At 34.5% G+C, this 26,796-nt stretch overlaps 4 protein-coding genes across 6 annotated transcripts in view; all 4 read right to left on the bottom strand.

Annotated features, from left to right (window-relative positions):
- Nucleotides 1–629, bottom strand: part of LOC117105578 (type-2 ice-structuring protein-like) — a 6,409-nt gene extending 5,780 nt beyond the window's left edge. The window contains exon 1 of the mRNA XM_033246758.1: nt 540–629. Within this exon, the coding sequence (XP_033102649.1) occupies nt 540–557 (18 nt within the window). The 5' untranslated portion in view covers nt 558–629. The remainder of the gene's footprint in view (nt 1–539) is intronic.
- A 1,394-nt stretch (nt 630–2,023) lies between these two features.
- LOC117105544 (adhesion G protein-coupled receptor B1-like) lies at nt 2,024–7,490 on the bottom strand. 3 transcript variants are annotated; one of them, XM_033246709.1, is made up of 10 exons: nt 7,387–7,490; nt 6,817–7,037; nt 6,424–6,490; nt 5,539–5,621; nt 5,201–5,360; nt 4,961–5,038; nt 4,552–4,576; nt 4,255–4,317; nt 3,536–3,592; nt 2,024–2,430 (listed from the first exon to the last, which is right to left on the bottom strand). In XM_033246709.1, the coding sequence occupies exons 1-10, from the start codon at nt 7,396–7,398 to the stop codon at nt 2,201–2,203; spliced, it is 996 nt and encodes a 331-aa protein (XP_033102600.1). In that variant the 5' UTR covers nt 7,399–7,490; the 3' UTR covers nt 2,024–2,200. The 3 variants fall into 3 exon arrangements, with proteins under 3 accessions (XP_033102600.1, XP_033102602.1, XP_033102603.1); XM_033246711.1 differs by having other exon boundaries at nt 4,255–4,290; XM_033246712.1 differs by lacking the exon at nt 4,255–4,317.
- Nucleotides 7,491–7,581: 91 nt separating this feature from the next.
- Nucleotides 7,582–10,264, bottom strand: LOC117105577. The gene is made up of 7 exons (XM_033246757.1): nt 10,203–10,264; nt 9,810–9,876; nt 8,924–9,006; nt 8,586–8,745; nt 8,350–8,427; nt 7,941–7,965; nt 7,582–7,679 (listed from the first exon to the last, which is right to left on the bottom strand). The coding sequence occupies exons 2-7, from the start codon at nt 9,822–9,824 to the stop codon at nt 7,582–7,584; spliced, it is 459 nt and encodes a 152-aa protein (XP_033102648.1). The 5' UTR covers nt 9,825–9,876; nt 10,203–10,264.
- A 2-nt stretch (nt 10,265–10,266) lies between these two features.
- On the bottom strand, nt 10,267–26,720 carry LOC117105576 (hyalin-like; the record flags this gene model as incomplete). The annotated part of the gene is made up of 20 exons (XM_033246756.1): nt 26,485–26,720; nt 23,163–23,168; nt 21,618–21,869; nt 20,874–21,122; nt 19,425–19,664; nt 18,703–18,948; nt 18,306–18,551; nt 17,406–17,651; nt 16,599–16,847; nt 15,967–16,212; nt 15,175–15,420; nt 14,495–14,737; nt 14,044–14,289; nt 13,449–13,720; nt 12,867–13,040; nt 12,421–12,462; nt 11,482–11,587; nt 11,032–11,187; nt 10,787–10,880; nt 10,267–10,312 (listed from the first exon to the last, which is right to left on the bottom strand). Coding segments are annotated over exons 3-20 (3,567 nt in total), but the record flags the coding sequence as incomplete, so codon positions are not given.
- Between the last annotated feature and the right edge of the window lie 76 nt (nt 26,721–26,796).

Here is a 26,796-nt window from a genome sequence, read left to right as displayed (position 1 = left end):
GTTTTTTTTGGTTTTTTTTTTTCGCTTTTTCTTTTTTTTTTCTTTATTATTTTTTTTTTGCCATAAAAAATTTAAACGTCTTTAACTCTGACTTTTATTAATTCCCAATTTAAATCTGGGCCGAGAGTTTTTTCATTGTTTTTGAATTTTAATAATAACTTTTCTAATAGTTATTATTATATTTCCAATATCCTGGATCCCTTTTAGAATAATAATAAATATACAGTATACCGTTATAATAGGCCTTAATGATATATAATAATAAATTTGTAACCATCATCTTTATCAATGTTTTTATAGATGCATTTATAAGTGACTCTGCAGCTTTGAGTTGATTTGATTTATTTAATTTCGGCATAAAACATTGCCAGATGAAACGTCAAAGAAAAAAAAATTAAGTATATTAAACAAGAATAAGTAACAACTGCTAAGAATTGTCAAAAGCGTATTTTTAAACTCTACTTTTAAGTTAAAAGAGCAAAAAATATATGAAAGTAAATTATAATGTACAATAATAGTTTTTGTGTTGTATGACTTACCTTAAAGATTATATCCATTATGTTTAATAATCTGAGTAAAGACGTGTGTGGATTATCAATGTGGCGTCTAGCGGCATTCCTACTGCAGTGAAAGACTCGTTTGTTGTGATAATGTATGACAGTATAGATGTTCGATATATGTATCCGTTATCGATAATCCATAACTTAATCCAAAAGTTAACAACAGTTACCAACAACAATGACTATACATTGAAAGTTCAGGTATTGATGTCGTATTACCAAGGTCTGACGAAATTTATTAGGACGTTATTGTCTCCGTTCGAATAATACTAGTCAATCAATCGTGTATTCTAAACTGTTATTTGACCTTATTATTATTATTATTATTATTATTATTATTATTATTATTATTATTATTATTATTGTCATTATTATTAATATTATTATCATCATCATCATCATTTTCATCGTCGCCGCCGCCGCCATTGTCGACATCGCCGCCGTCGTCATCATCATCATCATCATCATCATCATCATCGTCATCATCATCATCATCATCATCATCATCATCATCATCATCGTCATCATCATCATCATCATCATCATCATCATCATCGTCGTCATCATCATCGTCATTATCATCACCATTATCATTATTATTATTATTATTATTATTACTATGGTGGTGGTGGTGATTATACCTATACAAATGTTCATAATAAGCATGAATAAAGATAATAAGATAGTAAAATGATTCATCATCTTTTTTAATCGATATTGAATATAACTCTGTTCATAAAGAGAAGCTTTTTAGCCCTGAGTCGTGGCTCACTGTGGCATTTATACAAAGGTTCTATGAGCTAGAGCAGTTTAATTAATTTCAGTAATGCTTCTAGAAACTTACAACGTGCCACAACTGCAAAAATTTAAATCAGAAGTTGAAATAAGTGAGCGATATGTGCAATAGTTTTTTATTTCCTTAAAAAACATGGCTTTTATTTTAACTTCCATTGCTGAAAATCATCCACACATACAGAGATGGAACCTTTGAATTTTGATTGATCATTATGCCAGAAGAGCTCTCCAATGCTATCATTTTTGTTCCTATATTGAAAAATAAATCCGGGTACATTACTCCAAAAAAGCAACGATATAGGCCTATGGTCTTGTAGTGGTGATTGGAATTGTGAAGATTGACTTTTTTTTTTATTATTTAAGCTGTGGGGATTACCAGTTAAAGCTGCTTTACTGAGACGTGTACCGTACTCGCTCGAATAATTTTTTAAACAATATCCGGGGCCCGGACCAAGATGAAAAATTTTCGGGGTAAGAACAAAATCTCCATAGGGCCCGAGCCCAAGCCAGGATGAAAACTTTTGTTGTCAGAACAAACTCTTAGGAGGAGACTTAATTCCAAATATGATTAACAGGAACAAATCCTAATTGTAAACTATCAAGCTTTGATTATATTGCTAAAATACTTCGATATAGGCCTATGAGATGTGTATAAGAGACAGTATATATATAGAAAATATAATTTACAAGATTGAATGGATGAGATAGTATCATAATTTATATCATTAGTTACAAGAAAACCCAGATTGTTGTTAGATTTGAACCCCTTGATACGATAATTGTTGGCTGAGCACCTAAAACATTGATCTCGGCAGAAGTCTTAACTCTTGTTCCAAGTTAACGGCTTATTTACCGAAGCAGGCATCATCGCTATCATAATCATCGCTTTCTTCATTTTCGCTCTTTTTAATATTGGAATCTTCTTTTTCTTCGTTCTTAGAACCTTCTTTATCTGACTCTGCAGAATGTTCTGAACCTTCTTCAGACTCTTCAGACGTCTCGCTGCCATCGTCACTAGATGGTTCTGACTCCGTGTCTGATGGGATCTCTGATTCATCAGATTCACTCTGGTCTTCTGTATATTGATAAGATTATTATTATACTTTAAGTGGTGGTCAGCGATAAGAGATAATGCATTATTCTAATAATATTCACCATAGTAGGCCTATTAATGATTTATAATCATAATCATCCAACAGAGTAGCACCTTAGCACAAAACACTCAATTATATTTGTTTAAAATAGCATTTAAATTAATATTATTTAGTGTTACATGTATATTGTATTATATCCAATGTCATATTTTATCATCAGAAACCACATAATAATATTCCTATTTAAAAATAATCAATATCGACAATTAATAATTCTAATGTGCTAATTATAGCGGTGAACAGTACAAATACATTGTAATTATGTAGTTCACTTTTATTCGCGTATTTTTTGGATTATATACCTTTTTCTTCGTCTGACTGAGCCTCCTCCGTACCAGCTTTCACACAACTGTTAGTATCTATCATCAGCAAAATGATATAAATACAATTATCAAAATATAGTTATGTTGAAAGTACAACTTGCTGTGATAATCTACGGTACAGTTTTAGGGCTATTTATTATTGGAATAATAATGGGAATAACAATAATAGTAACAATAATGACAAGAAATTATAAGAAATATAATAAAAATATTATTTTTTTTATGATGATGAGGATGAGTACCGTATTGATGACAGTAATCGTTCTGTTGTAGTTCAGACACTAAGAGACCCTTAGGGGAGAAGAATGTTACTGTATGAGCTAGTCCACACCTCGAGCGTATTATTATATTTTAAGTGGTGGTCAGCGATAAGAGATAATGCATTATTCTAATAATATTCACCATAGTAGGCCTATTAATGATTTATAATCATAATCATCCAACAGAGTAGCACCTTAGCACAAAACACTCAATTATATTTGTTTAAAATAGCATTTAAATTAATATTATTTAGTGTTACATGTATATTGTATTATATCCAATGTCATATTTTATCATCAGAAACCACATAATAATATTCCTATTTAAAAATAATCAATATCGACAATTAATAATTCTAATGTGCTAATTATAGCGGTGAACAGTACAAATACATTGTAATTATGTAGTTCACTTTTATTCGCGTATTTTTTGGATTATATACCTTTTTCTTCGTCTGACTGAGCCTCCTCCGTACCAGCTTTCACACAACTGTTAGTATCTATCATCAGCAAAATGCTATAAATACAATTATCAAAATATAGTTATGTTGAAAGTACAACTTGCTGTGATAATCTACGGTACAGTTTTAGGGCTATTTATTATTGGAATAATAATGGGAATAATAATAATAGTAACAATAATGACAAGAAATTATAAGAAATATAATAAAAATATTATTTTTTTTTATGATGATGAGGATGAGTACCGTATTGATGACAGTAATCGTTCTGTTGTAGTCCAGACACTAAGAGACCCTTAGGGGAGAAGAATGTTACTGTATGTGCTAGTCCACACCTCGAGCGCTTTGAGACTTTGGTAAATGTAGTCCCGTATTCATTATTTGAGCGTAGGGAAATGGTCTGTTAGCCCATTGCACTAAGCCTCGGCATCGTGTGGTGGGGTGGACACTCCGCCTTTTTCCTCCCTAATATTGAACCACCGCGTACCCATTTAAACTCCTGGGTGAAGAGATGACAAATGTGGTAAAGTTCCTTGAACACAAGCGAAATGCACAATAAAGGCTCGAATCCGCGACCTCGAGGTTCAGAGACCGACACGTAACCTCTCCGTGGAATGATATATGATAAATATAAGGGTATCAATATTTGAACAAACAATATCTATAATTACTGAATAGAATAAATATGATCGGTGTCTTACCAATAGCTAAATCAGTTTTAGACCCTGGCTGCTCTCCTGCAACATGTGTGCAACTTTCAGTGTCTGTGGATATAACATGATCATCAAAATAATGCCATCCAAAACATACCATCAATATGATATAAATTGAAATACTATTTGGGTAGCCAATTAATGGCTTTGCAATATAAAAATGTTATAATGTCAAATCAATGATCACAATTTGAATATATGAATATTTGTGCAAATCTATTGCAAATAATTATGGCTATAAATATATATATATATATGTGTAGTTTTGTGATTGTAGTTACTTACCTAAAGCCAATACTATTGGGTCACCCTGCCAAAAAAACAACAAATAATATGAATGCATATTCTTATAAGATCATAAATATAAATACATGGCATTAGATATGAAAAGTACATTAACGAAAAGAATCGAAATAACATTGCATGGTAATAATATAGCCTACAGACCCCCACGTCATACAATACAAAATAACAACTTTAGAAATACCAAATATGATTAACAGGAACAAATCCTAATTGTAAACTATCAAGCTTTGATTATATTGCTAAAATACTTCGATATAGGCCTATGTTGATTTTTTTTCTGACGTCAACAAAGCCCAATAAATTTATTTTCATTGAATACGTAATTTCAACAACTAAGCTCATGGCGTGTTTTTAAAGCAAATTAATAGTTGTATACTTGCATAATTACCATTTTGTCGACAGAGGTTGACGAGCGATTCAGTGATTGCGAAGATAATGACCGATCTTGTCGCCGAATTTCACTCATCTATAAGAGAAAACGTAATCTGTAAATAACCGTCGAATTCAAAGTTAATTTTGGACACACACACACACACACCGTGACAGTCATAACAGTTTAAAATTTAAACCAATGATATTATATTCCATCATATAAGTAACTAAAATATACTTGCAAAAAAGTAATTACCTCAAATGAACAGTAACAATAAAGGGCGACAAATACGCCATTCAACGAAAATAGAATATAAAACATCAACCAGAATATATACTGCTCGTCCACCATTAACGCAAAAACCCAAGTAAGGATGAAGTAGGGAATCAAAAAACAACTGCATTCTATACAGCGTCTAGGCATAAACAAATAAAATCATCATATTACAATTAAACTCTCTGTGGGAAAAGCATGTGAAAAAAATCAGTGAAATATCGCTTATCGAAAGAATCACATATAGGTTATCAACTTTAAATAAGACAGATAAAAAGGGAGACAAAAGAGTTCCTTCAGGCATATGTAGCAGTATTTACCTTATTTGAGCTTTAATATATTCTTGTCGTTTCTTTCCTTTTATTTCTTTCGTTAACATAAAAACTATTAATATAATCCGAATCTGAAAAAAAAAATTAATGGTAAATAAATAGATATATAATAATTTTCTTATATTACAGAATATTTGGAAGGTTACTAATACTTTTCCTTTTATAATAATTAAATTCTAGATAGTATTTGTTACTGTCGTGATGGAAAATAGACAATAACTGGATTTGCGTCAGGAGAAACATGTATAGGTGTAATTTTGCCCTGCCTGACGTGGAAATGTACTGAATACTCAGTACATTTGAAAAGAATTGCGAAAAAAATTGCAAGTTGTTCTCGGGTGGGACTCGAACCCACGATCTCCAGATCACTAGCCTGGCATCATACCTTTGACAACCGAGCTTTAAATCCTCTAGACCACAAAATTAAATTCTTGTTTTACATTTCCTACTCATCAAACGGCATTATAAGATAAAATAATGTCATTTGTATTTAGAGGGCTTCAACGCGGTAGTGATGGAGCCAGCCGGGAGGGGGTTACATTTCCCCTTCCCCATTGGACAGGCCTGTACCCGTCGCGGTGCGAGGCCACGACAAGATCGTCGGACAAAAAAATAACAATTTGCCTGTCCAAATATCGTTATTTTGATTGCCAATCCCTAATGTTGTGGTCTAATAACACAATTTGGGATTTACTGAGCCATAAAAACTCTCCCCGTGAATCATACCAGGAATTTTTTTTTTCGGGACCCTGATTGAATTTCCCTGTTGGACATGTCGGACGCCCTGTTGGTAAACTTCTGGAACAACCACTGCAACGCAGGCATATTCGATTAAAATATGAATATTTAAATTTCGAGACAGTAAATACTGACCAGGATTAGGGCCATAGCTGGAAATATGAATGCTACTAGACTTCCAGTCTCGAACCTTAACCAGCATCTAAAATGATATGCGATTCAAAACATTATTCACAAAAAAGTATATTATTTGTTCATGTAAAATCGTAGATTAAATTAGACATTAAAAGTTTCGTTTGATTCCGGAGTAAGAGTTTAGTTCCCTTTGCAAAAGAACATTCGGATTCCGCTATAGGTGAATGTGGTGACCATGTTAGTTGTTGTAGTAGTAGTATTAGTACTACTAGCAGTAATAGCTTTGCTGTAGTGGTAGTGGTATACGTAGTAGCATGTAGACATATTATCAAGTCTTTATGAATTAGGCCTATTATGTAAAGGCTCTATGTCTATTCTGTGATTCGAACTTACCCACTCTGATCGCTATACCCATAATGAATGCCAAAAAACAATGCGACAGTAGAAGCAGCGCCTCCCCACCCACAAATAAAGTAACCAGCTTTTTTTGAAATGCTGCCTTCCAAGCGAATTTTGGTCTTCAGCATATACAGGTATATGCATTCAACAATCAACCAAGTTAAAAGAGACATATAGAAAAAATGAACCAGTACACCGAATGTAGTACAAAAAATCTGAAAAGAAAAAAAGCATGCCACCTGAACTGCCATTTTCATACGATATTAGTTAATCATCTTACTGAATGTATTGTAGTCAGACTGACTGCACACAAATTTATATTAAGCTTTAACACTTCAAAATAATAATTAAGAATTATTTTAATTAATTGATTCATTTATTTTTGTCTGAATCTTTAAACTGTTTTTCCTTCCATCTATGTCTTATTGGAAATTTTAACTTCATCCATTTAAATGACCTGTTTAAATGACGCTGATTGGTTGGTCCTCCCGATTGCATCATGGACAGCGATTACGGTCAAAAGGCAACAATAAAGCGATTTTATGGAAACCTGGTTTCACTTACGTGAAAATCCATCGTCTCTGAACTGACAATAAACACTAACGTCAATAGAAGTGCTCCAACCAACAAGTTCGAATGGATAAATATAGTCAGCGGTTCTTTGAACAATCCCCTTTGGATAAATTAATCATTGCGATGGTGTTAATAATCATAGTTTAGCCTTTAAGATGTGTATAAGAGACAGCATATATAAGGGTATCAATATTTGAACAAACAATATCTATAATTACTGAATAGAATAAATATGATCGGTGTCTTACTAATAGCTAAATCAGTTTTAGACCCTGGCTGCTCTCCTGCAACATGTGCGCAACTTTCAGTGTCTCTGGATATAACATGATCATCAAAATAATGCCATCCAAAACATACCATCAATATGATATAAATTGAAATACTATTTGGGTAGCCAATTAATGGCTTTGCAATATAAAAATGTTATAATGGCAAATCAATGATCACAATTTGAATATATGAATATTTGTGCAAATCTATTGCAAATAATTATGGCTATAAATATATATATATATATTTGTAGTTTTGTGATTGTAGTTACTTACCTAAAGCCAATACTATTGGGTCACCCTGCCAAAAAAACAACAAATAATATGAATGCATATTCTTATAAGATCATAAATATAAATACATGGCATTAGATATGAAAAGTACATTAACGAAAAGAATCGGAATAACATTGCATGGTAATAATATAGCCTACAGACCCCCACGTCATACAATACAAAGTAACAACTTTAGAAATACCAAATATGATTAACAGGAACAAATCCTAATTGTAAACTATCAAGCTTTGATTATATTGCTAAAATACTTCGATATAGGCCTATGTTGATTTTTTTTCTGACGTCAACAAAGCCCAATAAATTTATTTTCATTGAATACGTAATTTCAACAACTAAGCCCATGGCGTGTTTTTAAAGCAAATTAATAGTTGTATACTTGCATAATTACCATTTTGTCGACAGAGGTTGACGAGCGATTCAGTGATTGCGAAGATAATGACCGATCTTGTCGCCGAATTTCACTCATCTATAAGAGAAAACGTAATCTGTAAATAACCGTCGAATTCAAAGTTAATTTTGGACACACACACACACCGTGACAGTCATAACAGTTTAAAATTTAAACCAATGATATTATATTCCATCATATAAGTAACTAAAATATACTTGCAAAAAAGTAATTACCTCAAATGAACAGTAACAATAAAGGGCGACAAATACGCCATTCAACGAAAATAGAATATAAAACATCAACCAGAATATATACTGCTCGTCCACCATTAACGCAAAAACCCAAGTAAGGATGAAGTAGGGAATCAAAAAACAACTGCATTTTATACAGCGTCTAGGCATAAACAAATAAAATCATCATATTACAATTAAACTCTCTGTGGGAAAAGCATGTGAAAAAAATCAGTGAAATATCGCTTATCGAAAGAATCACATATAGGTTATCAACTTTAAATAAGACAGATAAAAAGGGAGACAAAAGAGTTCCTTCAGGCATATGTAGCAGTATTTACCTTATTTGAGCTTTAATATATTCTTGTCGTTTCTTTCCTTTTATTTCTTTCGTTAACATAAAAACTATTAATATAATCCGAATCTGAAAAAAAAAATTAATGGTAAATAAATAAAAATATAATAATTTTCTTATATTACAGAATATTTGGAAGGTTACTAATACTTTTCCTTATAATAGTTAAATTCTTGATAGTATTTGTTACTGTCGTGATGGAATAATAGACAAATACTGGATTTGCGTCAGGAGAAAATTGTATAGGTGTAATTTTGCCCTGCCTGACGTGGAAATGTACTGAATACTCAGTACATTTGAAAAGAATTGCGAAAAAAATGCAATGCAAGTTGTTCTCGGGTGGGACTCGAACCCACGATCTCCAGATCACTAGCCTGGCATCATACCTCTGACAACCGAGCTTTAAATCCTCTAGACCACAGAATTAAATTCTTGTTTTACATTTCCTACTCATCAAACGGCATTATAAGATAAAATAATGTCATTTGTATTTAGAGGGCTTCAACGCGGTAGTGATGGAGCCAGCCGGGAGTGGGGTACATTTCCCCTTCCCCATTGGACAGGCCTGTACCCGTCGCGGTGCGAGGCCACGACAAGATCGTCGGACAAAAAAATAACAATTTGCCTGTCCAAATAACGTTATTTTGATTGCCAATCCCTAATGTTGTGGTCTAATAACACAATTTGGGATTTACTGAGCCATAAAAACTCTCCCCGTGAATCATACCAGGAACTTTTTTTCGGGACCCTGATTGAATTTCCCTGTTGGACATGTCGGACGCCCAGTTGGTAAACTTCTGGAACAACCACTGCAACGCAGGCATATTCGATTAAGATATGAATATTTAAATTTCGAGACAGTAAATACTGACCAGGATTAGGGCCATAGCTGGAAATATGAATGCTACTAGACTTCCAGTCTCGAACCTTAACCAGCATCTAAAATGATATGCGATTCAAAACATTATTCACAAAAAAGTATATTATTTGTTCATGTAAAATCGTAGATTAAATTAGACATTAAAAGTTTCGTTTGATTCCGGAGTAAGAGTTTAGTTCCCTTTGCAAAAGAACATTCGGATACCGCTATAGGTGTATGTGGTGACCATGTTAGTTGTTGTAGTAGTAGTATTAGTACTACTAGCAGTAATAGCTTTGCTGTAGTGGTAGTGGTATACGTAGTAGCATGTAGACATATTATCAAGTCTTTATGAATTAGGCCTATTATGTAAAGGCTCTATGTCTATTCTGTGATTCGAACTTACCCACTCTGATCGCTATACCCATAATGAATACCAAAAAACAATGCGACAGTAGAAGCAGCGCCTCCCCACGGCCACTTGCTAGTTCATATGGTACTGCCAAGACTTTTTCGCTTCACAAAAAAAAAACCACAGAATGCATTATGTCAAACATTGAACAGTAGTGTAATAGAATGTAGGCCCACAAACTTGTCCATACAAACATTAGATAGGCCAAATTACGACGTCAGACACATTCAAAATGAAAATATTTCATATGGACAGATAATTTAACACAAAGATTTCATAGCCTTATGATATTTTATTCGCCGTGTAAGAGAAGCTAACAAATAGACTGACAAAAATATTAGAACCCCTATTAAGGGGACATCTTCCCAGGACCAAAAACTGTCCCCTTAATTGGCCGTATAGTGTTATATTATATTTTCATTGATTGACGGCCAACAACATTGTGTCCCCCTATGTAGTGGTGTCCTCTTATTAGGGTTGTCCGAAAGGAGGGGTTCTATAGACGGTAACATTGTTCGAATAGGAGTACTGTATATGATAGAGAGAGGCCATTATTATCAATATAAATTGGGACTTACGCTTCTGGTTGGAAAGTTACATCCGATTTCTCATCTCCTTCACTTTCTTCAAAGAGTACTTTGTCATAATATGTTACGATAATCGCTGCACTTTCTAAGCCAAACGAAATATATCGAGAAAAAAAAACTTGTTTAAGACAAACGAAACATACTGATAACAATTAAGCGAAAACCGGTATATTGAATACAATGTATACGGAGTCAGTGGAAACCTCCTAAAGTTGCTGAAGTTCATATATTTTTACCTGGGACATTTTTTGCCGAGCTTGGATCTACTCTCACAAATCCTTTGGCATTATTTTTAGCTTTTTTGGAATTGTCCCTCGATGAGTCCAACTTCTTTTCTTTGGCCTGAAAATGGAAAGACCAAATTGCATTCTCCACTGGTTCGATGTTAGATGCTGTTTAGTAAAGAAAAATAAAGAAATGTTTCATGTTATTAACAAGAATTTAATAGACATAATAATAATAGACATAATAATAATAAGAATAATAATAATAATAATAATAATAACAATAATAATAATAATAATAATAATAATAATAAAAATAATATTAATGCTTAATAATAGGCCTATATTATTATTAATAATAACAAATGACAATGATATTAATAAATGATTTTTAATTATATAATAATAATTATAATGATAATAGCAATAATAAATGATAGTAATATGTATAATAATACCTACCCACTGTTTTAGATGATTTTTTCAAGGTTGTGTTTGTCTGTCTTGTCACGATTTCCTTTAAAAGAATCTCGGATGCTAAAACTAGATCAATCTGATGAACCATGTTCTGTACATAAAAAGAGTTAAAGAATATTTTACTTGCTTCTAAATTGTGTGTAGTTACATGTTTAAAGAATGGTAATTCACTATATGATTTCCATCCTTGACCAATGGCTCTCTTAATGTTTCAAATTTTCCTCTTCGTCGGTCTTCTTTTTTTTTTTTTTTTTTTGTGTTTCTTTGTTTCATGTTTTTCTTGTTTTACGCCTTTTGTGTTCTCGTTTTGATTTAATTTTGCTACTTTTTGTTTTATGTAATTCTGTCTGCTTGTTTCTGATTTGTTCAATTTTGAATATTGAATTTGAATTTTTGTGTTATTTTTATATGACTGAATGACTTTTTTGAATTTTTAATTAGAATTTTTATGTATTTTATAGAATTTTATAGTACATTTTTGTAAATTCAATTGTATTTTTAATACGTGATTGCAGTAAAGAGAAATGTAGCTGCGGGCCAAACAAACTTAACAACTGACCCGGCCACAAAAGTCCCAGGGAACAAGCGTATGTCTCGTAAACACACGAGTTTTATGTAGGGCCTAGGTCTATGCTCTCCTTTTGGACCTTAGTGACAATACTCAAGAAACGGGCAGTTTATAAAGGAGTATTACTTACCATTTGTTGATCTTAAACATTGAATTTAATTAATAGCTGAATACTTTATTAACCAAAAGTTCAGACGATAGCCTACAGTCGATCGCCTCATCAATTAGCATTAGCACTTACGCACATTTTCCGCGGGATTGAATATCCCAATAATTGATTATAGCTCATACGCTGTCTTGGAAACGCTTATGATCAATAATCAGATTGTTTTCGTAAAAAGAACAATTTTACTTACCTTTTTGCGGTCGATAACTGTAGTTGTCACGTTAATTATTTCCTTAAACAAAGATTTAGAATAAGTTAGATTATGAATTTTAAGGACTTTTTATTACATTACCTCTGTACAAACAGTGGAAATACATGTGGGTTATTTTTACCCATATGGCGCTTTAAAATATACCTTGTTATCATTGCTTTGTTAACTGCTGTGAAGTTAATATTGTAATATTAGTTGATATTAGCAATTTATAAATCACTCATTTTAATATTTAAATGATGTGTAATCTGCATATATGTACAAACGTTAGGTTAATTCATTTTTATTTTATATATCCTTTCTTTTCATATTATACTTTAAATACATAGTTGTGTTCATGCTGAAGGAGTATGTTTTTGTAAAGATGTAAAAAGTTCCACATCTACTGTTTTGTTATTTTCCAAGTACCACTGTCAAATACACACCTCTGTCATAACCTTTGGCTCCCTATTCCCTACATCCTCCGACGCTGATGACATTGATAGCAACATTACTTCTAAATCGTCGATTTCGTTGTCAGTAAGATCGCGGCCTTTTCCTCTGTCTACAGCAATGGCTGATACTTGTAAAATGTCCACATCATCTGTTCCGTTGAATAACTATTGAATTTAAATACGTTTGTTTAGGAAAGACTATCATTAAAATTAGTTTATTATTATTAGTAGAATTAACTCAGGGGTCGCTCCCGACAGATGGACCACGCCCACATATGTCCTACCACAGTTAGGCAGTGAGGCAAATATACCGAGAATGTCACATCTAGATGTCCAAAAAGGGCACTCTTAGACTTGCTGAGAAAATATTTTAATTAACTGTTCCCCAACAGATTTTAACATGACCCCGCGACAACTGGGCCGCGCGTCCTGACGGGGGCCCAGCTTTCCCACCTGCTGGCGCTACCTCTGGTTATATACTTTCAAATAAACAATGCAATATTTTAATTAAATTCTTACGAGGTTTGATCATAATTTACAAAAAAAAATATCAATATCAATTGAAATATTTACAATTGTCTTTAGATCTGTAAAGGCAACTCGTATCTTGACTGTAAATGTGTGTATCATCGTGTTTCCTGTTTCGTCAGTAGCTGTATACGTTACCATAGTAACGCCGACTTGGAACGTATCCCCAGGTTGATGAGTTGATTCAAGGAGGGGTAATACTCCCGAATTGTCGGCCGGATATGGTGGGTCCCAATCAACTGTTACGTTTGAATGAATTGAGTCGAGGAATACTTGAACATCATCGGTGAAATTGGTAAAATACGGTAAATCAACATCTGTATTAAAATAATAGGTATTGTTAATGGATGCTGTTATTTATTAATATCGTAAACACACACAGGCCCACACAATCGGCAACCACGCGGTAACAGGGCAATTGTCATACCGCTAGAGTGGCTACAAAATTACTAATTGCGTACCTATTATCCTATGATTTATTCTAATACAGTTTTTAGTTTGATCTTTTCTGTGTTTGTCATTCATACGTGTAAACGTTAAAGGGGGACAGAGGCATGTCCGAAATATTGGTCTTAATTCTTGCAGCTGTCTCTTATACACATCTAGATGTGTATAAGAGACAGATATATATATGACCTACCTTTTACAGTGACTTTGAAACGGCACAACTCGACATTGTTACTTTCATCGACTGCTGTATATGTTACAATAGTATCGTACAGTGGAAAGACATCACCGGAATCAGCGTCCGAGGTAACATGAGGAGGGATTTGAGAGTTATCGTAGGCTGTCGGTATTGTCCAAGTTACATTAGAATATGCTGATCCGGGAATGTTTGGTACCGCAATGTCCAAGGAACAATTTTCAAAGTAGGGCTTCTCAACATCTGTGTCATGGTTAAGAAAATAATGAACGCAGTTCATTCATGTTGACTGATAATGATAATGAATTATTGTGAAAAAATACTGATGCCAAAGTCCTAGATTCATAGGTGTGATCGTCACAAAGTTTAAAAGTTGTTAGGAAAGTGACATTTTAACAAAATGATCAATATTTATGTCTATATCAATAAGTAAAAATTACATTTTTACCTATAACAGTTATATTAAAATGGCAATGGTTAAAGTTCAAAGCTGTGTCTGTTGCATTGTAAACAACTGTTGTTACTCCGAGGTGGAACACATATCCTGAATGGTAGTTCGATACGATTTCTAAAACACCAACATTGTCTGTGATATTTGGTGACGTCCATGTTACGTTAACATAAGGAGACCGGTACCATGTCTCAATGGTTATATCGGGAGGGCAGTATATAACCTCTGGGAGTTCTTTGTCTGAAATGAATCAAATATAATTTATGACTTGTAACTTCTCTATCACATGGTACATAACGACAGTTATACAAACGTTAGAATAATAACGATGCCGTAAAACCAGGGATGGAAGCCCAGTGGGCTTGATCTCGCGACGAAGCCCATCTTGAACTGTAATAATTGTCAACTTATATAGCGCATAATGTAAAATACCTCTATGCGCTTTATAGCACAGAATGGATTAAATTATTAATAGTTTCACCTAATAAATGAATAAATATATAAATATCAACTATAAATATACTAAGTGTCAGATTAGAATGTGAAACGGAATACGTTTAAATAGCAGAAGTCGGTAGCGGCTTGTTTATAGGCTAAAGGAATCAATTGAGTTCATATAAGATAGCTAGATATTAAATAATCGTTTATTGTTCAAAAAAAATAGTTGGTATATTCACCTATGACAAGAATACTAAAAGAATACATATCGATATTTCCCGATTTGTCAATAGCTGTATATGTCACCCATGTTTCGCCCACATAGAATATATCGCCGGGATGATAGTCGGACGTAATATTTAGCGGTTCACCAGAATTGTCCCATACATCAACAACATCCCAGCTGACATGCGCATAATGTACACGCTCTTCGGTCAGAACACTTATATTTTGAGTTAGGTTGTAGAATACCGGATATTCCATATCTGTAAAAAAAACGAAGTTAATATAATTCAATGAATATGTTGATGCAAAATAAACTTATTTGACATAGACTTTGATATTAATTATCAATATATATTTTTATGGTTCATGTGTATATATATACATGTCTCCCTCCAATTAAAGACCACTTTTGGGACCGGGGATTCTGTGGTCTTTAGCAGTTTTGGTCTCTAATTAGAATAACAAAGTTGAAAGACATTTGTTCATTTGGTCTTTAATTAGAGGTGGTCTTTAATTAGAGGGGTCTTCAATTGGAGGGAGACCGGTATTAAATATTGACATTTTTATATAAGAAATTTGCAAAATTATTATATGAATTGCTTAAAATCATTATTATATTGTCTTGTAAATTCTGAATTCCAGAAATAAAATGTCTTTTAAAATTACGTAGTACATTAATTACATTAATTAATTGGATCAACAAAATTATGAACGAATAATTCTTGCAGTCTACTCACTTTTAGTTAACCATGCATAATTAATCAAACAAATCGAATGACAAATAGCAGAAATTTTAATAACTTTACCTATTACAGTTATATTGAATGAAAATGTATTGACGTTCTTGAATAAGTCGAATGCCCAATAGGTAACTGTGGTTACTCCGATAGGAAATGTCGTGTTAGGATGATGAGTAGAATTGATGAACACTTCTTCCATGGAGTTATCGAACACGCTTGGGAGAGCCCAATCTATATGTGCATACGGTTGCCAGGGATCCGTTTCAACTAGAATGTCTTCAGGTTGACTGAGAAATGAGGGAATTTCTTCGTCTAGTTTAAAAAAAGGTTGAAATATTTAGCTGAATGTTGTATGGTATAAAAAAAAAACCCTTTTACACTGATGATAATGATGGTGGTGGTGGTAGTGGTTGTAATGATGATGATGATGATGATGATGATGATGATGATGGTGATGATGATAGTGATGATGAAGATGGCGATGGTGAAGATAAAATCCTAGATAGAATCATAGAATGCCTATTGAAGCGTTCGATGTACAAAAAAGAACACACCATATATGGGAAAAATGAATTATCAACTGGTAAACTGGCCAGTTGACTTATGTTTTTGGTGTGCAGAAAGGAAAGAGGGTTATGTCTGTATGAGAATACTTTTATACTAGTATGCCATGGAAATCTTAATAAACAAAAACTCGCCTATTATTGCCACATGAAATGTGTGAACAGCGTAATTCCCCGCAGCATCTGTAGCAGTACAATCTACAGAATAGTTTCCAAATCTGAAGTTATGTCCTGAGATGTAGGTGCAATTGACGGTAGGATACTCTTGTGAGTTGTCTTGTGCAATATCTGCCAGCGGCCACGTGACGGGGGCTGAAGGTAGACCTGGCTGCGTGTTGACGACTACGTTACTTGGTCCATTATGGAATATAGGAGCTTCAGAATCTGTAACATCAGACACAACAATTGAATAAATAAAAGATAAAATAAGGATATATTTCATTGTTCCACTGTGAGTAGGCCTACATATCAGAGCCTCACCACCCCCATTTTTTTTTTCAAATAAAAGAAAAATGAAAATTTCATTCAAATTCATGTTTGTCTTGGTGCACGGTATTATTAATGTTGCGTAATGTTCATTGGGGCCTTTCCCCTTCCGGGAGGTACCAATTGTTGTGGGCGACCCCAAATTAAATTTCAATTTATTTGTCCTTCCATGTAACTGACAAGCAACAACCTCTTTTGATGCCTATGCAAATTACGTAATTTGTGAATACATTTTACTTGATTGAGCGTGCGTGCCATTCCAGCAATCTGTTGGTACCACAGACAACAAAATGTATACCTCAGTCCCAACATCGGTGGGGCTGATGTAGTCAGGACCCTCCATCTGTACAAATTCCCTACCCGAGTGCCCTCTACTTCAAATTGCTGGATCCGCCATTGTTTATCATCTTATTTTACAGTCACGATTAGGCCTACTTTAGATTAACACGTGCTTACCAAAAACTGTTACGGAAAAGATACACTGTTCATTATTTGCGCTGAAATCTGAGGCCGTGTATACAACATATTCTGATCCCAGTCTAAACACGTCGTTGGGGTGGTGCGTCTGGTGTATGTTGGGATTTAAACCCGAGTTATCCGTTGCGATAAGCTCGGTCCAAGTTACGGTGGTCGTAGGTAGAAATGCATCCGTTGGCACCGATTGGTCTTCAGGACAGTTAGTAAACACAGGAGATTCATTATCTAAAAAAAAAAACACATTTTACAATGCTATTATATTATGTATTAGGCCTATATCATATATATAATTACCGCAATATGATTTAGAGTTTATCTCTTCACGTGTTACATTTCTCAGTTAACAAAAGTATCTCTTCGGAGATCAATTGATCCCTGTTTAACGTGTGTGCATCAACTAGTGTTGTATTGGCATACCATAGAGTGCGAAATGAATTGTCACCCATCGGATTTGATCAGTTCATAACGAAAGTTCGAAGTATGTTTGATAACATTATGTTCTTATATATTTGAGCACTGTTTGATTTATATATTATTATTTGTGTCCCCCATTGCTAATCGGCAAAAACATGATTTGACTATTATTTCCTATGATTTACCAGCTTCTACCTATAAAAAAAAAAGTTTTTCCACATGAGTGAGCCCTCAAGTTGTATGAATGGAGAGAGACTAGTGGTCTAAACGGTATGACGCTCGCCGAGATAGCGAGAGATTGCGGGTTCGATTCCCACCAGAGACCTCTTTTTTAATACAACTATAGGAGTTACAGAGATATTACGAATAATAATACAGAAGTCTTCCACCTAGTTCATCAGCAATCACAAGTACGTAGGTCATATTTATATGGAAACTATTTATTAAGAAAGTACTCAAATATACCTATGACTGTGACGGTAAATTCGCAAGTGTCCGAGTTTCCTGAGAAGTCAGTTGCTGTGAACACTATATTGTGGTCCCCGATCGGATAATTTCCGCCAATATGCGACGCGTCGTTTATAACTGGCGCAACCAGACTGTTATCCGTAGCCTCCAACACATCCCATGATGCAGAACCAGCTGCCTCACCAGGACTGGTGTTAACGATGATATTTGATGGACAGTTTGTAAACGCAGGTGGTGTATTATCTGCAAAAAACCCCAAACGTAATAGAAATATAGGTATAATATACAACACAAATTGTAAATACCTGCTCTTATCCTGTATATTATAGGCGTATTACTTTTCTCTCTGCCCTTTTTTCAAATTATATAGGGCTTACATAATTATTCGAATTACCTTCTAGTCTTACGATAAATGTACATTCGACTGTGAGGGCAGCATCATCCACGGCGGTGAACGTCACGGTCGTATCACCTAAAGGGAATGTGTCGCCACTATTGTGCGAACTTGTCACGGAGGGTGAAACTCCGGAGTTATCTACAAAAGTTGGGTTTGACCAGGAAGCGGCAGCGGAAGAAGCTGAAGGTGAGACAGTGACTTCCACGGTGGCAGGACAAAAATTGATAGTAGGTGGTTGTGTATCTGAAAATATAAGATTATTATCAGTATCTGAATTAAAGATTCCTGTTTCGAATTTATGTTCACAAATTCATTATCACTGTTTCCTGGTTTAACACAGCCATGTATATTAGACCTACTATATAACCATACCCTACAATATTATTATTCATTAGATGCCTAATCAGTTTTTGATAAAAATTTGCAGAGAACCCTTTAAGATTAAATTATCGCAATAAATTACATATTAAGAACCAACTCAATTAAGAAATTTACAGACAGAGATCGTAACTAGTTAGTTTTGGCTGATACTTTACTTTATACTGAAATCTTTGAGTTGAATACCAGCCAATTTTAGTGTTTTCGGAAACAGAAGAATATTATCTTGTAATTTCATATTGAAAAATAATAACAGGTTAAATTTTCAAAGTAAGAAACTCAAATAGTTGCCAAAATTGAATTTATCAAGTTTATTATCTTTTTCGCAGATCGTTTCATACCAGTAACTGTGACGTCATATGTACACTGAGCTTGGTTATTTGCAGCGTCTCTTGCTGTACATGTTATTGTTGTCAGTCCGATATTCAGATGGGACGAACCGAATTGGTTGCAACTCAGGTGAGTCACGCCTATGTTATCCGTGGCCTCGGCATTATCTAAAGTCATAGCTGCATACGACTGGTTCGGATCTGCAACACCAGTAATCGCATCCGGGCATGTTATAGCTGGAGGTTCTTCGTCTGCAACAGAATTGTAAAAAAAAATCAAAACCAGTTGAGATAATGAATATTTTTATGATATACCGGTACGGATAACGCCCCAATTATGAAACTCATTAGAAAGTGATCAATTGAATTGTCTCTTATTTTCTAACACGCTTTCATAATATTTCCTGTACATTCGTTTACAAGACCAATTAAAATTGTATTCTGTGTGTTCACTGTAATTGTTCAAAACAAACGCATAAATATTAAATCAAATTATTTAACCCCGTAGCCCCAATAAGACAAAATAAACAGGAACAACGACTACACCGTTCGCCATGGAACTTTTCATCGTGACGAAACAGTAACTCTATGAGTTTTTGAATGCTCGAGACCCAGGATCAGGGGGAAATCATTCTTAGGGTGAATTTACAATTTAATGTATGAACATGTGCAGACGAGTCTATGTGCCGTCATTTAGTTCTAGATTTTATACTGTCGGCGCGCAACCAAAAAGTCTAAAGGCCTGTTTATACTTCAGCGATAACGATAACCATCAAAAAGCTAAAAAGCGATTGTTGATATAGAAAACAAAAGAAAAAGAGAAGTGTTTACACTAGAACGATTCGATAACGATTTATCGTGTATACGATAACAAAATATTTTAACAAATCAAATCAGATGACATCGTAATCATGGAAAAACGATAACATCTTTGCTATCCTACTACAATTTTAATGTTTTTCATGATTATGACGTCATCTGATTTGATTTGTCAAAATATGTTGTTATCGCATAACTGATAAATCGTTATCGAATCGTTCTAGTGTAAAAACTTCTCTTATTTCTTTTATTTTCCATATGAACAATTGCTTTCTAGCTATTTTATCGTTGTCGTTATCGTTGAAGTATAAACAGGCCTTTAAGCTGGGTACTGGCCCGAAGGTCGTTGGCTGCAGTTGACGCGATTTATAAAGAACGCAACGCCACGACGAGCGTGCAATGACGATCTGTTCTCAGACTGCAACAATCACCAGACGGCATCGCGCGTCGTCTAATGCTCACAGGAAGAGGAGTTAGATTCGTCGTACGTGACGCAGTGATTTTTTTTTAATTTTTTTTTTTTTTGGAAGGTCAGGGTGGTAGCTTAATAAATCATTAGTGAAAATGAGCCGTAAACATATTATAGTGATTTTGTGTACACAAAGAAAAAAAAAACAAGTTGAATCTTATGCATAAACTTGCCTCCGATTGTAACGTAGAATTCACACTTTTGTCTGTATGTACATGTTCCCTCGTCGGTTGCGTAATACCCAACATAATAACTTCCTGGTTCAAGTTCGGAACCTGTACAAACCTGTGAAAAGCAAACAACTTCAAGCACACCGGAATTATCTGTGGCGATTACTGTTGGGTAAATCATTGTCGCTGCACCTATCGGTAGGGCGAAGTATTCAGTATTACAACTGTGAACCCATACAGGATTTTCCCTGTCTGAAAATATGCAGATATATAAATTATTAAGTATTGTGTTTCAAAAAACAAAATACATGGAAAAAAAATCAATATTTTAGATGTTTTTAGATTTAATGTATTTACCAATAATAACTACAACAAAAAAGGGAACAAAAATTCTGTAATGACCAAATGGGCGCCACCGTCGATGTATAGAGCGGCGTATAATTAAATTATTGGATTGTTCTTAGAATTGTACTATGTGTTTTAAATAGGCGAATCTGAATTGTTGAAATGTTAGTATTGTTATTTTTATGAGAAGTTGTTTGTGTATATTATACCAATGATGCCTCAGTCGTCCGCTGGCCGCCGCGTCAATGCCAAGCAAATCGTCTTTGAAAAAAGATCCGTCCGTTGCGCAAAGCGTCGTAGTGTGGTATTCTCATCGTTAAACGACGCGTCATATGGTATGATGGTCTTATGTAGTGTCGTCGGCTGTTGACGCAGTGCATGGGATATACTGAACTTACGTACCTTCAACTAATATAGTGAACATACAATATCCGACAACACCACTGTATGTTGTAGTAATTTCTACGTTTGTTATTCCAATCAGAAAAAAATCGCCTGGTTGATGAGAACTTGTAATAGGTAGATCACTGCCTCCCATGTTGACAACCGGGGTAGTCCATGTTACGGTTGCACCGTTAAGACCACTGTCTGTTCTTAAGATTTGGTTGTTAGGACATGCCATTGCTAATTCGGCTCCAGGATCAGGATCCGTAGCTTTTTGGGAATTTAACAAGAAATACAAGTAAGGAATACTGCAAAATTAACTCACTTCCATTGAAGCTTCCTGATTACTAAATGTAAAAATACACAATCTATGAACATAAATTATTTAAATATGTTTGCCCAATCCTCAATACAATACATAGGCCTACCACATTAAAGAACCAGTGACTCTCCAACACTTATTACTGTCTCTTATACACATCTAGATGTGTATAAGAGACAGCTTAAGGGATTTCTCATTATCGTCGTTTTAGTTTCCCCTTAGCGATACTACTTTCTCCTTAAGGTACTGTTTTTAACCCTCTTCATTGTTTTAGTATCCCCCTATGGATATCTAAGCTTCTAACTGACACCTAGGGAGAAAAAGCCTTTGTCTATATTTCTCCTTAACGTCGTTAACATTTCGCCTTAGCGTCAGTATTTTCGCCTTATGGTATTGTTTCTAACCCTTTCCATTGTTAACGTTTCCCCCTATGGTTCGTTAACAATAATATTATTGTTGTGTTGAGCTATTACACGTGAACATAAAAATTAAAAACTCAATATCTTAATTTCTTACTTTGTATATTTAACTACATTAATCTTGAATTGAAAATTTAAGATTAGAACTTATAATATTTTTCTCTTCAAGTAACAGTCGTATAAATAATACCGATTTGTGTTAAAAGCCTTAACAAAAGGCCTAATTATTAACTTATTTATGCATTTCAAAGTAAAATGTTGTAAACCATTACTGGTATGCGCTTACAAGAACTGTTGATTAATTGGAGAAATATAATACAGTGCTTTATTTATAGTGCAATTTATCATACCAGATTATATTGGAAGTTAGTTTTAAATCTTTCAATTGAGAATTTAAGATTAGAACATAAACTGTTTTTCTTGTCAATTATCAGCCGTATAAATAGTACCGTTTTTGGTACGAACCTTAAAAACGGCCTAATTATTAACATATTGATGCATTTCCAAATAAAAGTTTGTACACCATTATGCCCTTACAAGAACTGTTTAGTTAAAATAGAGAAATAGTAACAAAAATGCATTATTTATAGAGCAATTCGGCGTACGATATTATATGGGAAGTTAGTTCAATCGCAGCGACCAAACGACTCGAATTCTGGGTGTTTGCTAAGCTAATGGATAAAGAATTTTACTTATTACCTACTGCGCAATCTACATACAGAGTGTAACTCTTTTTTCTATCGTATTACATTTAAATACTTAGCTAAGGTGTATTTGGATTGTATCAGGCAAAACTATGATACAATGATGTTTGGTACTTACGATATTCTTTGTTCCACAGGTAGCAGGAAAATAAGCATTATATGGAAGTCATTAAAATAAAATTATCAGGTAGCAGGAAAATAAGCATTATATGGAAGTCATAATACAATCGATATGTCGCATTAATGGTCTATCAATTGCTGTTAGCAATGAGTTATGAGTTAGTTTACTGTCAATGGAATCGAACAATCTTCAATTTTATTATAGTCAATTTGTGAAATAACGCCGTCATCGACATTAATACTATTGGCATCATTATCACAACAATTACTGTAGTGGACCTTCCCTGGAGTGTCAAGCTTAGCAACTGACCAATCAAATCAGGGCCAGGAATACGCGCATGTCTAACAAGCACACGTGTTATCCCACAAACGTACATGTTTGTGTATGTTTTAACACACTTAAGTCTGGTTCTAACGAGAGCCCTAGTATCCGGATCGGGAGCTAACCGTTAGCACCTGCGTGAGAACGCCCGATCGGTTAGCGCTAACCGTTAGCAGTATCCGGGATATGTTCTCACACGGCAGCTAACGGTTAGCAGGATCCGGATCCTGCTAACCGTTAGCTGCCGTGCGTCCATGCGAGAAAATCCCGATCCGGATACCAACAATATGATGATCAAATCACTGGCCAATAAGAAACTGGAAATTGTAAACGCGGACGTGTGATTGGTTGATGATAGAAACGCCCTCAACTTGCTAACCGATAGCGCTTGCTAACCGTATTAGCGCTAACGGGTAGCTCCCGATCAGGATACTAGGGCTCTCGTGAAAACCAGGCGAGTAGCTGTCGTTTTGTGGGACCTTGGCAACAATATCCAACGGGCGGTGCTTAGCGGAAAGGTCCATTATGATGAACACTATAATTTTATAAAATCAAAATCACAAAAAAGAGGATGATATAGATTGATCATTCCATTATTACTATGAATAATAACAAAATTAAAAACCAAAATATAGGCCTAAACATTATACAGTGATGTTTAGGCCTCTATTTTGGTTTTTAAAGAACGAATCTATCGGTGGATCAAATTATTGATATACTTGATTTGTGCTTAAGTACGACCTATTTCTCTTACAACAGCAGTTTCTACATCCAAAAACATGGATGTGCTATGGGATCACCGATTTCCCCTATAATTGTTAATCTTTACATGGAAAATTTTGAACAATGTATCTTTGAAACCTATCAGGGATCACCTCCACGGTTATGGTTACGATATGTAGACGATACGTTTGTTATCCTTGAGAAAAATGAAGATACATCTTTCTTCAATTTCATAAACAATTTAGACGGAAATATTAAGTTTACTCAAGATAAATCAGTTGATGGCAAGCTTGCTTTTCTTGATACGCTTATTACCGTAAAAGAAAAGGGAACATTAAGTTCGAAGGTGTACAGGAAGCCTACCCACACCGATCACTACTTGCAGTTTGACTCACACCATCCCCTTATACACAAGATAGGAATTATCACCACACTAGAATACAGAGCAAATGCAGTTCTGACCCAGGAGAGATAGCTTATGAGAAACTACACATTAGAAACGCCTTAAAGAAATGCGGGTATCCTTTCTGGGCATTTCAAAAGGCTAATAGACATAACCCAGAAAAGAAACGCCAAACCCCCACCACTAAAAACATTAATGCTAGAGTCATATTGCCATATTTAAGGGATACTCAGAGAAAATCAAGAAATCACTACGTAAGTTTGGAATTCAATCTAGTCTCAAACCAATCAATACCCTCCGAGGGAAACTAGTAAAAGCAAAGGACAGAACACCAAAAGAGAAAACTTCACACGTTGGCTATGGGATTAAGTGCTCATCACCAGGTTGCAGCGAAACCATAGGGGAGACACAGCAAGCTTTACGAGCCAGAGTCAACCAACATCGCAGACCTAATACAAGTGAAGCACAAGAATCGGCAGTCTTCCAACACCTCAAAACTTCTGGACACACATCCAAACCAGACGTTCTTATCCTAGATAAAGAGGATAAGTGGTTCGAAAGAGGGGTTAAAGAGGCGATCTGGGAGAGGGTAGAGGACCCTAGTTTGAACCGAAAAGGAGGACTCCGTTTTCAACTATCCAGGACTTGGGACCCGCTACTGCGCAGCATTCCTCGCCAGCTGACTCGTGATCAATCCAACGGGTCAGTCGTCTGAAGAAGTTCAGCGGAGCTGGACGAAACGTCACTCAACGTTAATTATAGTAAGTTCCAGCTTTTTTTTTTTTTATTAAAATACAATTTTAACTTAACACTTACTGGATGAATAATAACATTCACAGATTGATTATACAGTGATCAGAATCAACAATAGAAAAGGGCTTTACTTGTCACGCGTGAGCCTATATAAGAAGTTATTTATGAGAGTACGTATTTCAAAAATAAATAATACATAAATATACAGTGATCAGAATTAACACTAAAAAAAGGCATGATTGATCACATTTTATAGAATTGTATTAATGGGTGTTGTTTCTGTACCATTGATTGATCAATATAATGATTGACTGATTGATTATCTGAATGGCTGCCTGACTGACTGATCGATTGATTGATCGATTGTGCCATCAAATAAATAACTAATTGATTTTTTGATTGAAATCTTATTTGTGTATTTATCAATTTTTCATTTATTACCATTATTGCATATAAAATTACTGGGTTTTTTTTTTCCATTATATAATAGTTATTTAAAAAGAGATCCATTGTTAAAAGCTTCACTTGCTGTTTTCCTTCCCCACAAATTGTGACATTTTTTATTGTATGAAAAAGAAAACAAATACGTGAATGTATGAATTAATGAATAAGTAAATTGATTAATTTGCTTGATTGATGATCGATAATTGGTTAATTGATTATTCACTGATTGAGTGATTGATTGACTGATTGATTGATTGATTGATTGATTGATTGATTGATTGATTGATTGATTGATTGACTGATTGATTGACTGACTGACTAATTGACTGATTGGCTGATTGATTGTCTGAATGACTGACTGATTGACTGACTGACTGACTGACTGACTGACTGATTGACTGACTGACTGACGGACTAACTAAATGAATTAATGAATGAATGCCTGACTGACTGACTGATTGACTGACTGACTAACTGATTGGCTGACTGACTGACTGATGTCTATCGATCGGTCGATCGATCGATCGCCTGATTGATTGGCAATTCTCGGTGTGCTGTATACTTAGTTGATTTTACCAAACATTGTGTATTGTATGATAAAGAAAAAAAAAACATGTGGAATAAAGAATAAATGAATGAATGTATTGATTAATTGATTTTACAAGAAATACCAACCTAATGTGACTGTAAACTCGCATATATTTCTGTTACAGGAAAAATCCGTGTAGATGTGAGTAATGCTAGTCTTTCCAGGAAAAAACTCATCCGAATCGTACAGGACTATTTTTTCTGGATCACTATCAATTGCGTCCCACACAGTTGAGTCAGGAAGTGTAATCGTTCTACTTTGTTCACTACTTGCTAGTTGTATAACCTGGTCGGACGGGCAATTATTAATAGTTGGGTTCTCTCTATCTGCAATATAAATAATTAGGAGAATTTGTTTCTCCCAATTATCATGGTTTTGTTGCGATAAAGTATATAGGG

Source organism: Anneissia japonica, unplaced genomic scaffold, assembly GCF_011630105.1.
Source record: "Anneissia japonica isolate Jap-2015-1 unplaced genomic scaffold, ASM1163010v1 scaffold287598_len761594_cov195, whole genome shotgun sequence".
Taxonomy (NCBI): domain Eukaryota; kingdom Metazoa; phylum Echinodermata; class Crinoidea; order Comatulida; family Comatulidae; genus Anneissia; species Anneissia japonica.
The sequence above is the reverse complement of the archived record's forward strand: the minus strand, read 5'-3'. Positions and strand labels throughout refer to the sequence as shown.

Coding starts and splice junctions, on each gene's coding strand:
- LOC117105544 (XM_033246709.1), bottom strand. Junction 5,361..5,538: donor TATATTAAAGCTCAAATAAG/GTAAATACTGCT, acceptor GTTTATGCCTAG/ACGCTGTATAGAATGCAGTT. Junction 4,577..4,960: donor CAACCTCTGTCGACAAAATG/GTAATTATGCAA, acceptor TTTTTTTGGCAG/GGTGACCCAATAGTATTGGC.
- LOC117105577 (XM_033246757.1), bottom strand. Junction 8,746..8,923: donor TATATTAAAGCTCAAATAAG/GTAAATACTGCT, acceptor GTTTATGCCTAG/ACGCTGTATAAAATGCAGTT. Junction 8,428..8,585: donor ATTGTTACTGTTCATTTGAG/GTAATTACTTTT, acceptor TTTCTCTTATAG/ATGAGTGAAATTCGGCGACA.